The sequence below is a fragment of the Ochotona curzoniae genome, unplaced genomic scaffold (genome assembly GCF_017591425.1).
Source record: "Ochotona curzoniae isolate NIBS_2020 unplaced genomic scaffold, NIBS_Ocur_1.0 contig_1071, whole genome shotgun sequence".
NCBI lineage: Eukaryota > Metazoa > Chordata > Mammalia > Lagomorpha > Ochotonidae > Ochotona > Ochotona curzoniae.
Window position 1 is genome coordinate 3795024 of NW_024464939.1, and position 14733 is coordinate 3809756.

At 49.2% G+C, this 14733-nt stretch overlaps 1 protein-coding gene and 1 pseudogene across 1 annotated transcript; one reads left to right on the forward strand and one right to left on the reverse strand.

The window, feature by feature from the left end:
• Positions 1–635: 635 nt before the first annotated feature.
• Positions 636–13382, reverse strand: ZNF879 (zinc finger protein 879). The gene is made up of 3 exons (XM_040993454.1): positions 12718–13382; positions 8764–8856; positions 636–2601 (listed from the first exon to the last, which is right to left on the reverse strand). The coding sequence occupies exons 1-3, from the start codon at positions 12749–12751 to the stop codon at positions 1169–1171; spliced, it is 1560 nt and encodes a 519-aa protein (XP_040849388.1). The 5' UTR covers positions 12752–13382; the 3' UTR covers positions 636–1168.
• Positions 8087–8554, forward strand: LOC121165038 (annotated as a pseudogene).
• Positions 13383–14733: the final 1351 nt, after the last annotated feature.

The following is a 14733-nucleotide window of genomic DNA, read 5'->3' on the forward strand; positions in this document are numbered from 1 at the left end:
CTGGAGTGGGGGGGGAATAAGTGATTCTTTAAAAAAACAGGTTCTTCACCCCTTAGTAAGTTTTGCCCAAGTAAACTTGGCAGAACTGGAGAGTGGTTTTGTAAGGCTCAACAATAAGACTTGTAAGGTCACACTTTAGATTGCTAATCTGATTTTCACATGAGAGGTGTGGAAATGGGTCACTTGGGTTGTTGAAGGACTCGAGTTCAGTCTCAGGAGGAAACAGCATCAGCATTTAGAGCCTGATGATTTGCCAGTGGCTGGCTGAAAGCAGGGAGTGAGCCCTGTGTGGTGTGGGAAGGGGGGAGCAGGAGAAACCACTGAGCTCACTGCCTGTTCAGGGAGGACCTGAGCTGCTGGTGCTCCTAGTCTGCATGCTGGTCAGCAACCAGAGAGCTGCAGACAGCAGGCCTGTCCCGGGGGCCACCATGAGAGGCTCAGCAACAACACTCATAGCCAATGGAAATGTCCACAGAATAACTGTCAGAAGAAACTTTACATCTCCAACGCAGCAAGGGGAAAAAAATGAATACCTATTGTAGAAAGGCAAGTGAAATGCCATGTATTTTGTGACTGAAAGATGACTGTAAAATTGAGATCTGGTAGTTAAGAAGAAAAATCAAAGGACAGCATCCTTCCTAGTGACAGGGTAATTTTCTTCTAAAGTGAATGGCACAGAAGGCAGAGAAACAACCCAAATATCGTAACAGCAAACAAGTACAGAATCTGCTTTCAGCTTATTAAAAAATATTCCTTTTTTTAGTGACAGTGAGGTAGCTATAGGTCACCTATGTACCATTTCTTTTCCAAAAACATTTCTTTCTTGTGTCACTGGCTTGCAGAACACTTGCATGGAGCTTCAAAATGGATTCCTGGATTTCTCAAAGTTTGGATAACTCAGCAGCTTCCTAGTGAAGCGTGAACGCTGGCACCGTTAGCAAACATTACCAGCAAGGAAGAGAATCCCGACCTTCCGGGCTTACACATTCTGGAGTCTGCAGTCGGCAATAAGTTAAGCACATACAACAAGACATTTTACATTCGTCAGGAAGCCTCACACTTCTAAGGGCTGGTCCCCAGCCTCCTCTGCATCACTGCTTCCTCAGGATGCATTCTACATCCTTGTATGGGCTGAGTTTCAGCTGGAACATCTCCACGTGCACTTGATTCACACGTCTTCTCGGCTGTGAGTCCGCTGGTGATTAGTCAGAGACGAGCTCTGACTGAATGCCTTGCCGCACACTTGGCACTTGTAAGGCCTCTCCCCCGTGTGGATTCTCGTGTGTGTCATGAGCGAGGAGCTCTGCCGGAAGGCCTTGCCGCACACCTTGCAGTGGAAGGGTTTCTCCCCGGTATGGATCCTCTGGTGCTGAATCAGAGCTGAGCTTTGGTTGAAGGCTTTGTCACAGTCATTGCATTTGTAAGGTTTCTCCCCAGTGTGAATTTTGCGGTGAGTATTCACTGCTGAGTGGGAACTGAAAGCTTTCCCACATTCTTTGCAATGATAAGGTTTCTCGCCTGTGTGAGTCCTGTGATGGATATTGAGCCGGGAGATCCAGGAGAAGGCCTTCCCACATTTGTCGCAAGTGTAGGGCTTTTCCCCAGTGTGGATTCTTTGATGCTGCACGAGTGCTGAGCTCTGGCTAAAGGCTTTGCCACACTCCTTGCAGGCGTACGGTTTCTCTCCAGTGTGCGTCCTCTGGTGGATGATGAGGGCCGAGTGGTAACTGAACACCTTGCCACACTCGCGACAGTGAAAGGGCTTCTCTCCTGTATGGATGCGGTGGTGCCGGCTGAGCCGCGAAATGGAGGTGAAGGCTTTCCCACACTGCCCGCACTCATATGGCTTCTCTCCGGTGTGAATCCTGTGATGCTGGATGAGAGACGAGCACTGACTGAAGGCCCTCCCGCATTCGTTGCACTTATAGGGCTTTTCTCCGGTGTGGATCCGCCGGTGGTTATTCAGGGATGAGCTACCTTTAAACGTCTTCCCACACTCCTTACACTTGTAGGGCCTCTCTCCGGTGTGCATCCGCTGGTGCCCGATTAGAGACGTGGTGAAACTGAAGGCCTTCCCACACTCGTGGCAGATGTAAGGCTTCTCCCCGGTGTGCACTCGCAGGTGCTGGGTCAGGGAAGAGCTCTGGCTAAAGGCTTTCCTGCATTCTTTACACTTATAGAGCTTCTCTCCAGTGTGGATTCTTTGGTGCTTGCTCAAGGAAGAACTGTGGAGGAAGACCTTGCCACAGCTGTTGCACTTGTAGCATCTGCGCACAGTGCTAACTCGCAGCTGTTTCATGAGAACTGAGCGCTGCTGGGCACTGGGTTTCCTTCTTCGGGAAGCAGCTCCAGGCTTCCTGGTAAGTGAGGACTTCAGATCAAGATTTTTCCCAGGCTCAAGCCCATTAAAGCTCCTCTCTTTTGCGTGGGCTTTCTTGAGGACAGCTAATGCTTCCCTAAAAAGGTGCTTCTTGCCTTGTTGCTTCTCTAGCCAGCTGTCATGTATGTAGGACACAAAGTCTAAAGGACCATTTGTGGCTTTTTTCATGACTTCCTGATTTGTTTCTTCTGAAACTGTGGCTTCAAAGAAGCTCTCCCATCCTAAAATAAACATGACGTATGAGTGTCTTTTGCACTGGAATAAAGAAAAGTGACACCAAAATACACAAGGATAGCAAACAAATAACCTCACATCCCAAGAAAGTACGGGAACCAGGACAAGAGACAAGAGCTAGACAGCAGAGATGCCTGGGTGAGAAGACCCCTGGACGGGGACTGGCGGCCTCAGAGCACACGCAGGGCTGAGAGCAGGTCACCAGGCCTGAGCAGCCTGTGGGATTACGCGGCTTCGTCTCCCAGGTCAGCCACCGGTGCAGGAACGTCAAGGGCAGCACTGTAGAGCGGCTCAAAGTGAGGTGTGGATGGGCCACCGCCCCAAGAGAGCTCTGAGAAACACTGGGTCGCACCAGACTGCTGCAAGTTACACTGGGACGGAGACTCACTTGTGCACTATCTACTTGACTGTGGATCACAGTGTCAAGATGGAAATGACAGAAACAGCCACACGAGGGCCTCCTCTTCTAAGTGTTGTGTTCTAGTTGGAGAATACTGGCAAACACTCGGTCACCAAACCACTAAAGAGCTGCTAGGGTGATGCCAACTTTAAAAAACAAACAAAAGGATACTAACATTTTTAACAAACTGATGAGAAAATGAAACGAAAGATGAGGTTTTACTACCAAGAGCTAGTCAGGCAAAGATTGGGTACAGTGAGGATTCCGGTCAAAAAGAACAGCTATCACAAGATCCTAAGGGGCACAAGGCCTCTGTGGTCCCCAAAGTGAAGAAGTGCAGTGAGGCTGAAGCAGAGGGAACAGGCGCAGGTGGCATCTAGTAGGAAAATAGGCAGGTAGAGGCTGCACCACGCAGCACATCAGGGGACGCAAGAAAGCATTGGGAATTCCTTTATTACACATCCTAGAGACTAGAAGCAACGTAGTAGCATACAGTTGTGTTTACAAAGAATCACTCTGGCTGCTGGGTGTATCAAAGTGGAGGTGAGAGAGGAGGCAGAGGACACAGAACAAGAGCACGTGCAGAGGGGTCCTCGGGAGGCTGCGGTATTTTCTGCGCAGAGCTGGCACTGGAATGCCAAGGTGGGGATGGAAAGAGGTAGGTACACTCAGGATGTTTCCAGGAACACAGCATGGAGAGGAAGTGGGGGAGGACTCAGAGGGTCCCGAGCACTGGGCGGGGCAGGTCCACAGACATGAAAGCCACGTTGTGACCCTTGCAGAGGGAGACCGTGCTCTGCAGAGCTGCTCTGCGCCCATCTACCTTCTCACCCAGGTCACAGTGCCAGAAAGGGAATCACTGTGTCAAACGAGATGAGTTATACGAAACAAGACATATTCTTATTTTCTCAATAAAAAGGAAACAAAAGATAATAGTTATAAAAACTATGCAACTGACAGTGGTTCACCCACAACCATGTCACACAAAAATTATCAGCCCTTTATGAGGGAATTAGCTCACAGTAATTTTCTGTACAGTAAAAATCATTTTCACTTTAAAAATACACAAGGGTTGGAACTCAGCTGTCCCTGCTTCAGGCTGGTCACGGCAGGCTGATCCCCTCCACGGGGATCAAGAATAAAATACCAACAGTGTTCACCATGGTCAGTAACTCTGCAGGTGAGGTGGCTTTTTCTTTTCTTTCTTTATTTTTTCAAAGATTTCTTTTATTCTCATTGGAATGTCAGATATATAGAGAGGAGGAGAAACAGAGAGAAAGATCCTCCGTCCAATGATTCACTCCCCAAGCAACCACAATGGCCAATGCTATGCCGATCCATAGCCAGGATCCAGGAACTTCCTCCAGGTCTCCCACATGGGTACGGGAGTCCCAAGGCCCTGGGCCGTCCCTGACTGCTTTCCCAGGCCACAGCAGGGAGCTGGATAGGCAGTAGAGCTGCCGGGACTAAAACTGGCACCCGTATGGGATTCTGGCACGTTCAAGGTGAGGACTCTAGCCGTTAGGCCATGCTGCCGGGCCTGTTTTATTTTTACAATATCATGTATATTACACAAATTATAGAATAAATTTGATATTAATGATTTTTTTCACTAACCAGAAAGCTTGGAGCCAAAGCAGAAAGTCACTTATTGATGCCATTTTGGTCTTTCTTTCAGATATATTCGCTTTCTAGAGAGTTCCTTTCTGATCTTTCTCGTATCCTAAGCCTCACAGTCACTTCCCTCAATTTGTTGATGGCATGTAGCAGAATACAAACAAATATACAGTGGCTACAAAAGATTTCTCAAGTTCAAAAAAGGACAGAAGTATCCAAAACAAAGGACTAAATGGGCCCTTTCACAACATTAGGGAAATAAACAGTCCTTGAAACCATCTAAGACATTTTCTGAGTTCCAAAGACAAATCAGAGACCCTCTCAGACACCAGACAGAAGGTTTTGTACAGGACGGAGAATCCGAGTAACAGAGTGCCTTTAATCAACACTCAGTGTCTAACAGAGGTGTAAAGTCGGGACAGTCTGGATAGAAAAAAAAAAAACCAAGATTCCTGATCAAAAACACAATCTTCAGAGAAGGAAGAACTGATTTTGGGCATACACAAATAATCACGGTTAACAGTTTCTGAAAACTGTGAGAAAATTCTTGGTTCCCCCAGCTATAGGCGGCTGTCTTGTACCTAGGCAAGTGTTACACTGCTGGGAGAAAAGAGGCCAAAGAGCTGGCAGGCTTTGTGGCCAGGTCAATGTCAATTTTTTGTTAACTATACCAGTGTTTTTTCTTTTTAAAGAAAAGGGGGAAGGTGGGGAACACCAGGCCAGGACACGTCACGTGGGCCCCACGTTGGAGGCTGCAGATTGTCTGAGGAAGGGGGCCTGGAGACATACTGTAGCGGCAGCTGCTGAGAGCGTGTCTAAGAGGGGTGAATGACTTCTGGGGACTTTCCTGTCCAGGCCACTGCACTCACAGCTAGGAGAGGGAGCTGAGATGCAATGGTTTAGAGGGTGGAAACTAAAGGGCATATCGGGGTGAGGCCAAGGAACTCACTCACACAGGAGACCTGGGCTGGGCTAGTCAGGCCAGGCCGCAACACCCACTAGCAAGTTCCAGGTCTGAACAGAAGTCAGTAACCTTGGCAGACCCAAGATTTGGAGCTGGGAATGAGTCTGGTAGGGGAACTGTGGGCATTTCCCTGCTGGGCCACAACTCCTGCTGAGGAACATGAGAGCCAGGGCTGGGGTCGAGCCAAGCTGGTCAAGGCAGCAGCACCCACTGGCATATATGTTGGTTGGGTCTAGGGGTAGGCTGGGCTGAGCTAAGCTGCAGCACTCATGGATGTGGACATATCAGGCTAGGTAACAGCACATGCCAGCACATGGAAAAACTAGGGTTGGAGGTGGGCCTGGTGAAAGTTATTGAGAACTAGGGTTGGAGGTGGGCCTGGTGGAAGTTATTGAGAACTAGGGTTGGAGGTGGGCCTGGTGGAAGTTATTGAGGGTCATCCTGACTAGGCCATGGGTACCTGCTAGTGTGCATGAAGCCTTGGGTCTTTGATGGGCTAGGCTAAGCCATGGTATCCATCAGCTCCCGTGAGAGATGGGGCTAGAACAGAACTGATCAGGTAGCTACACTCATCAGCATGTGCATCGGCTGGTGCAAGTGATGGATGAAATCTGACACTGCACTGGCTGGCATACACAAGAGTCAAGTTTGAGGTCACCCCGGGAGAAGTTTCTTGGGGAACTCCCCTTCTAGATGGCTGGACTCAAACCCTGGCCACAGGGAAAATCACAAGATATGTGGTCTGGGAATGCAAATGTAGGGACTGGGCCTCTTCAGTTGCTGATGCCCAAGCAGTGGTCAGCATGTCTAGAGGCACACAAGGGGCATGACAGCCAGCTCATCTAGGTCAGCAGAGGAAGTTGAATACCTTGTTAGAGGATGGAAAGCAGAACCGGTTGGATCACTTTCCTGGCCAAGCTTTGCCACATGTTCCTGAGCCTATGCATGCACTAAGCTGGACTTGGTCAACCAACAGACCATGGAAAGTCTTTCTCAGCTCTGGTGTAACAGAGCCAAAGATGTCTTAGAATTATCCCCACCGGGCCAGGTATAGTGGCCTAGCAGCTGAAGTCCTCGCCTTGAAGAATCCTGTACTGGCGCAGGTTCTAATCACGGTGGCCATGCTTCCCATACCTGCTTGTGGCCTAGGAAAGCAGTCGAGGCCCAGTACCCACATGGGACATCTGGAGAGAGCTCCTAGCTCCTGACTTCAGATTGGCTCAGCACCAGCTGTTGCAGTCACTTGGGGAGTAAATCAGCGGATGGAAGAACTTCCTCTGTCTCTCATCCTCTCTGTAAATCTGACTTTCCAACAAAAATAAAAATCTTAAAAGATTCATCCACACTTTGGGTCTCTGATGTCATCAAATGAGTACTCCCCTTCCTGAGTGCTGACGTAGTCTGATAGCAAGCAGCACCTCTTACCCCATGCACAGAGGCAAAAAATTTAAAACATCTGTCCCACCCACCCTCTTCCATACCTCAGTCCTCCCCACCCTAATTGGAGACTCACATGGCGTCTCTACTATTTAACAATACTAAAATAATAGTAAGAAGGCTTTTAATTAAAAAAAAAAAAAAGAAAAAAATTACTTGTCAATCCAAAATGACACAAATAAAGAATTCAAGAATGGAACAGGAGACTGAACTGACACAGGGAGAAAAAAGTGCTGTGTACTGAGTAGCCAGCCCTTGGTGCCAAGACAAAGGCAGAGGCAAGGAAGGGCAACAGCTGGGAGCAGAGACTGAGGGCAAGGCCTGGGAGACAGGCTATGACACCTCTCACCAACAGACTGAAGAAGGCCTGGCCAGGGTTTCTAGACCTTCTGTTTCAAGACCATCCTTGCACCCCTTCACTACAACCACCCTCCATCTCCCATGTCTATATACACTCCTACAAAGGTATCCAACTCCTTCTACGTATTGATGTTTTGTTGCTGTTATTCTACTGAACCATGTATCATGGATGAGTTACAAATGACAACAAAACTCCAAATCACTAGAAGAAAATCTAGAAAAGCAAAGAAAAATGTGCAAGATGTAAGAATTACAAAATACACGGAGACCTGTGTTGTGGCATGGCCAGTTAAACACCTTCCTGAATTGCCATCATCCCATATGGGCACCAGCTTGAATCTAGATGCTCCATGCCGAACCAGCGCCCTGCTAATGCATCTGGGAAAACAGCAGAGGACAAAAAAGTGTTTGGGCTCCTGTACCCATGTGGAAGACCTGAAGAAGCTCTGGCCTCAACATGGCCCAATTTTAGCCATTGTGGCCATTTGAGGAGTGAGCCAGCAGATGGAATACCTGTCTCTGTTTCTCTCTTGCTCTCTCTCTGTAACTCTGCCTTTCATATAAATAAATCCTTAAACAAACAAAAGATAAAAAAAAAAAAAACAAGACAAAACAAAAAACCATGCACATTTTATATCCCACATTAAATATCCTAAAAATTGGAAGACACCTCCCTTTCTACTCGGCAGCCGACATGCCATCCAGACTGAGGAAGACACAGAAATTGCGCGGCCACATGAGCCATGACCACCACTGCACTGGCAAGCACTGGAAGCACCCAGCAGGCTGGGGAATGTTGGTGGCATGTATCACCCCAGGATCAACTTCGACAAATATCATCCAGGTTACTCTGGGAAAGTTGAAGTTCCACTTGAAGCAGAAACAGAGTGTCTGCCCAGCTGTCAACCTGGATAAGCTGTGGACGCTGGTCAGTGAGCAGACCCGGATGAACGCTGCCAATAACAAGATGGGAGCAGCCCCCATCATGGACGTGGTCCAGTCGGGCTACTACAAAGTTCTGGGGAAAGGAAAGCTCCCAAAGCTCCCAGTCATTGTCAAAGCCAAATTCTTCAGTATAAGAGCTGAGGAGAAGATTAAGGACATTGGGGGAGCCTGTGTCCTGGTGGCTTGAAGCCACTACTCATTAAAGAGCTTCTCTGCTAGCAAAAAAAAAAGAGATTTCTTACAAAAATACAATGAATACTGGTAAGTTTGACTCTCCTTCTGAAATTCATGACTAAGTAATCAAAAAGTAGAGAAGGACCCTGCCCTTCCTAGTGTTTGCCACCTGGTCTGGCAGCCAGTGTTCCACAACTGTACCAAGACTGTCAGCAAATGCCACACCCAGTCCCCAGCAGTGCTGTTACTCACCTGCACAGGTACCACGAGGCACTTCCTTTTTCACCAGCCATGGATCAGCTTGTTCTAACTGGGAGATGACCTTTGGCTTGGAGAACAGGATCCCTGTTCATGAACAAGAAGATGTGAGCGGCCATACTGGCAGAGCAAGGAATCCCAAGACTGAAGAAGGAAGTTTTAAGAGTAAGTTGATTACATATGAAATTCTAGACTAAGGTGGATAGCCAATCTAGGTGCAGCTGTAGCAGGGTGTTTTCATGAAGAATTAAAGAGGCAAGATTTTAAGCAATGTGAGGGAGAGCTGAGGGGAGAGCCTGGGTTATGGCATTTATTTACAAATATGTAGGGAATCAATGCTACGGAGCCACCGGCACCGTCCTTCCACGGGCTCTGTGGCCTGGGGAACTGCTCACACGTTTGGGTTCTGCAAAGGGGTAGTAGGTGGGGGAGACCCTAAGTTATCATGCTGCATGGTGTACCTTGGGTGACATGGGCAGGTGTGTCAGGGTAAGGTTCCAGGGTTGACACGCTGGTGTGGTGTGCTGGTGGATGAGGCCTGGGGACTCCCACACATCCTTGGGTCCCAGGTGGGTGGGCAGAGCTCCAGGCCAGTGTACCATCCCACTGGAAGACCAGACTGGGGATCCATGTGCTCCTGGGTGTGAGGACTGAATTGCTCAGAGAAGGGGGTATGGAGATACGTGGGAAGGGGAACTGCTTAGGGTGTATGTTGCAAGTAAGAAATCACTTCAGGTAGACTTCTATCAACAAGGCCACCGTACTTGCAGGGAAGCAAAGGGCTGAGGCCAAGTGGTTTTGAAGAGGAAAGCTAGAGGAGTTTTCTGGGTCAGACCAATATACTCGGCCATGCAGGAGGCCTAAGCTGGGCCCCAACCACCACCCACCAGCACACACTAAAGCTAGGGCCGTGGAACCTACCTGGCAGGGGTAAACCACATTATCCACCAGTGAGTGTCGGACCAGGGGATGGGTCACATTAGGCTGGGCTACGGCACTAACTAGTATGCAAGAAAAGAAAGTCTGGGGCAGATTCTGTGGCGGATATGAGGGCTCACCTCTGCAGGACTGCAATATCCACTGGTTTTCTCAAAAGCTGGGGGTGAACAGGTCAAATTAGGTAAGACCATGGAACTCACCAACATTCATGGGTACTGGGGTTTGGAACAGGCTGGGCTGGTCCAGGATGCAACATCCACAGGTGCACTCATGAACAGGGAGTGGGGCGGGCCAGGCCCCAACATCTACCAGCACACACAGAGGCCAGGACTGGGGTGCAGACTGTGCTGGGTAAGGGCCTAGCATCTGCTACCATGTGTGAGTTCTGGGTCTGGGAGTGGGCATGGGGCCGGGGGGAACTTGGAGAACTCCTTTTGTGAGCGGTAGCTCCTGCTGGTCAGCACGTGAAACATGGCTAGGTGTTGGTCAGGCGAGACAAGGTTTTTCCACTTCTCAGCAGGTGTGTGGTCTGGCTGGGGTTGAGGGACAAGGAGGGCAACAGCAAGGATCAGGTCAGACAGTAGCACATTGGCATGCACAGGAGCCAGAAAGTGCAGACCAAACCAGGTTAGGCTACCACACCTTCCAGACTGCATGAAAGCCAGGGATGGGAGCAAGCTGGGCAAAGCTAGACTGTAGCACCCACCAGCAAGAGTTGGAAGTTAGGGTGGGCCAACATAGGCCAAGCTGCAGCATCCAATGGCAAAAGCCAAGCTGGGAAATGGGCTATGCCGTGTTGGGTCAGAGCAACCACCAGCATGTATGAACAGGATTTGTGGCTGGAAACGGGTGTGGCAAGGGAACTAAGAAGAGACCCAGCTGGGCTGCAGTTCCCACTGGTGAGCATGAACTGGAATGGGGGCAGTGACCTAGGCTGGACATGGCTGCAGTACCCCTCAGTATGGGTGTTGACTAGGTCAGGGAGTGCCAGACCAGACTGGGTTCCAGCACCTGCCAGAGTGGGTATAGAACGAGCTTGGCTAGGTCTTGGTTCCTGCTGAACCACATGAAAGCTGCCAGGTCTGGGATTGGGACACGCAGGGCTGGGCTGCAGCACCCAATGGTAAGAGCTGGAGTGGGTGTGAGCCAGTTGGGCAAGGCTGCCATACCTGCTGGGACTAGAGGTGGGCCAAGGCAGGCTGGGCCAAGAACCCACTGGTGTGCACAAGTTCTATGACTTAGAGGTGACTTGATAGAGCAGCTTAGGGAACTCTTCTGTCAGGATGCAGTCCCAGCTGGTAAGTGCGAGAACTGAGGCCGGGAGCAGCCCAGTGCAGACCAGGTTACAGTACTTGCCAACATACATGTGGGTCAGGTCAAGGGGCCGGCCTGGCTGGGCCAGTTCATAACATCCACTGGCAGATGTGAAAACCAGGATGGGGTGTGGGACAGACTGGGCTGGGCTACAATTCCAGGCAGCTTACATGAGGGCCAGGTGTGTATTGGCAGGATTAGGCTGGGATGCAGCATCCATTGGTTTGTATGTAAGAGGCTGGGAACAGAACTGACTAGGCAAATGTAATGAACAGTGTTTGTGTGGGCAGATGTGGGTGATGGACTGAGCCAGAGTACCCTCTGAATAGACTCCATTCAGAGACCCTAGGATGACATTGTGTGACCATCCTACAGCCTCGGTACTAGTATGGTTAGGCTGCTAGGAGCAGCCTTCTTCGCCTCTCTCCTACCTTTCCCCAGATACAGGAAGAAGAGAGAGGAAGATTAGAAGCAGTTGTCTCTTCCATTTTCCTTCATTCCTTGAGCCTTTGCATCCTAACTGGTGGTTCACATGGGCATACACCCTTCTCAACTATGTAAACATCAACATTAGATCGACTAAGTGAGAGGGCAAATTGGAGCAGGTAGGCATCAAGCTGTCACGGTGTACTGAGGTCGGTACAAAGTTATCTGCCAGTTTTGCATGTGCAAATAGAAACGGAAAGATGACTACACAAAACACAATAACCTTGAGAAGCAGAATCCAGTAGAAAAAGCTCCAGAACACCATCAGGACATAAGGGGGAAAAATCCCTTTAGTAGGAGCTAGAAGACAGCACATGTCATCTGTACCTTTGTTTAGAAAACCTAGGGTTGACCTCTAAAGACAGACTTCTCCCATCACATCTCAACACACCAAGCCTGTGGGACAACCTGGGATTATTCCCAGAGGCTGCAGACTTCTCCCTTTCACGGCCTCTCTGCCCATGCCAACTATCGGAATACTGGCACATCATGTAATGTTTTCCCAACCAGGACAGAATCCTGAGACCAAAAAATGAAGGAAGCTCCATATAAAAGTGAGAGTTCATCGGGGCAACTCCTTCAGGAGTTTCCACATCAGGGCAGACAGGTGACCTGGGCACCAATGTAGCACAGAGTGTTCTTAATGCAACAGCAGAAGGGTCAAGATTTTATACAAAATAACAGGGAGCTGGGGCAACATTGAGTACCTCAACATTCCTTTCCCACTTTTAGGGGTGGTGCCTCGGGTGTCCTGACCTTATCAATCAGGCCTGTGATAACAAACTTCAAGGCTGGAGAGGGGCCCAGTTAGGCTGGCAGGTGATTTCAGACAGAGCAACAGCTGGCGGGTCTCAGGGGCTGGCACTACCACTGTTTGCTCTCACCCAAAGGCATAGAGTTCACAGAGGGCCAAGGGCACTGCAAGGATAGAAATGACTGGCTGAGACAAGGCTAAACACTGGGCTCTGGAGCAGGGTCACAAGCTGTCTCAGGCACAAAGGCAGGATGTGGGCTATGCACTTCTCTCTGTAGGATTAGGGGAAAGAGCTGGGTGGGGAAGGTGGCCAGGAGACAGGAGCAGCACAATGCACTCTCCTCTGCCAAGGTGAGCCCACTCTGTACAGACATGAGGAAAAGCAACTGCCATGCCCCGAATCCATGGTGTGAGGTGGCCACAGCCCTCAGACGCTGCCCTCGCCTGCTCCTTACCAACTGACAGCAGGTTGCTGTAGTTCTCCAGCATCACCTCCCGGTACAAGCGGCGCTGGGCAGAGTCCAGGTGCAACCACTCATCCTGGCTGAAGAACACGGCCACGTCCCCGAAGGCTACAGACCCCTGCAACAGCAAATCCAGCCCTGCTCAGCAGGATTGTCTCATGGCAGGATAACTGAGATGCAACTCTGTCACAAGTCAAGGCTCTGAGTCTTTCAAGCCCAGAACTTCTGGACACACTCTCAGGTCCTGAGCATGTCTTTATCAGACACCTACCCTGAGCAAAACATTCCCCTCAACAATAACAATGACAGAACTGCAGGACTCTAGACTTGGAGCTGTGGTCACCAGGCCAAACTCCCATGTCACAGGTAACCAAGACTCAGACTTGAGAAGACTGTGGCACACTCACTGGGGAGCAGGTATGGGATCTGTCCTGCCAGGAGAGGATGTTGCTAGGTCACCACTGTGTCACCACCCTGGGCCATGTCCATGCTCAGCAGCTGAGGCTCTGGGGCATGTCTTAGCCAGGAGAGCCCTGGGTGACAAGCTGGACAACCAAACATTCCAGTAAGAGCCAGTGGACAAGGCTGCAGGCAGAACCACTCTTCCTGGCCTTGTGTCCACTTTTTTTTAAAAAAGATTTATTTATTTATTGGAAAGTCAGATATACAGAGAGGAGGAGAGACAGAGAGCAAGATCTTCCGTCCAATGATTCACTCCCCAAGTGAGCGCAATGGCTGATGATATGCCGATCCGAAGCCAGGATCCAGGAACTTCTTCCTGGTATCCCACACGAGTGCAGGGTCCCAAAGCTTTGGGCCATCCTCGACTACTTTCCCAGGCCACAAGCAGGGAGCTGGATGGGAAGTGGAGCTGCCAGGATTACAACCAGTGCCCATATGGGATCCCGGCACGTTCAAGGCGAGGACTTCAGCTGCTAGGCCATGCTGCCAGGACCCCTGTGCCCAGTTTTTAAACTGCAAATTAAAAAAGATCAATATGGAGATGAACAAAAACAAATTAACTTTTACCACCATAAAGTTTCTGTTGTGTTTTTAGACCCTGTACCTGCAAATATTGGTGTCTGTTTAAACATTTTTTAATTACATAAATAACGGCATCCTATTTAAGCATTTTACAATATGGGCAAACTAAATTTTTTAAGAAAGATTAATTTATTTGAAAGTCAAAATTGCAGAATGAAAGATTAGAATTGAGATTTTTCACCCATTAGTTAATTCCCCAGATGGCCACACAGCCAGGAAACAAGCCAAGAGCTTCATGTGGGTCTCCCATGTGGGTGGTAGGGGACCAAGAATCTTTTCCTAGGGAGCTGAATCAGGACAGATCAGCCAGGACTCAAGCCACTACCCACGCAAGATGCTGGTGTTGCAGGTGGCAGCTTCCCCCATCAAGACACAATGCTGGTCTCTGTTCTTAGTTTTTAAAGCTCTACATTTACTGGATCAAAAGTTCCTGTAGCTCACCAGAGTGCTGATTTCCTCAGGAAACATTCCCAGAACTCTAGTGTTAGGTCACAGTTTACACAGCTTACCATGCCCCAGCATCAACCCCATACACCTGAGACATCACAAGGCCAGACATATTCCCTGACCTGTACGGGCAAAAGCAAAATAAAAATAACTGGCACAGCAATGTTAAGCTTGCAACATCTGCATCCCATATGGGAGTGCTGGCTTGAGTCCCAGACACTTTGCTTCAGTTCCAGCCTCCTGGTAACACGCTTGGGATCAGAAATGGCTCCCCATGTGGGAGATGAAGATGGGGGTCCTGGCCCATGGCTTCAGCCTAACCCAGCCCTTTGTGGCCATTTGGGGACTAAATAAATACATGGAAGATCACGCTCTCTGTGTGCCATCTGGCTTTCAAATAAAGAAATATGCATTTTTTAAAAGTGTCTTGATTCTCCCTATTAAAAATAAAGGGAATTCCCCTTCACCTCTTTTCTTTCAGAATTTTGTTGTTCAAGTGTATATAAATCTTACATT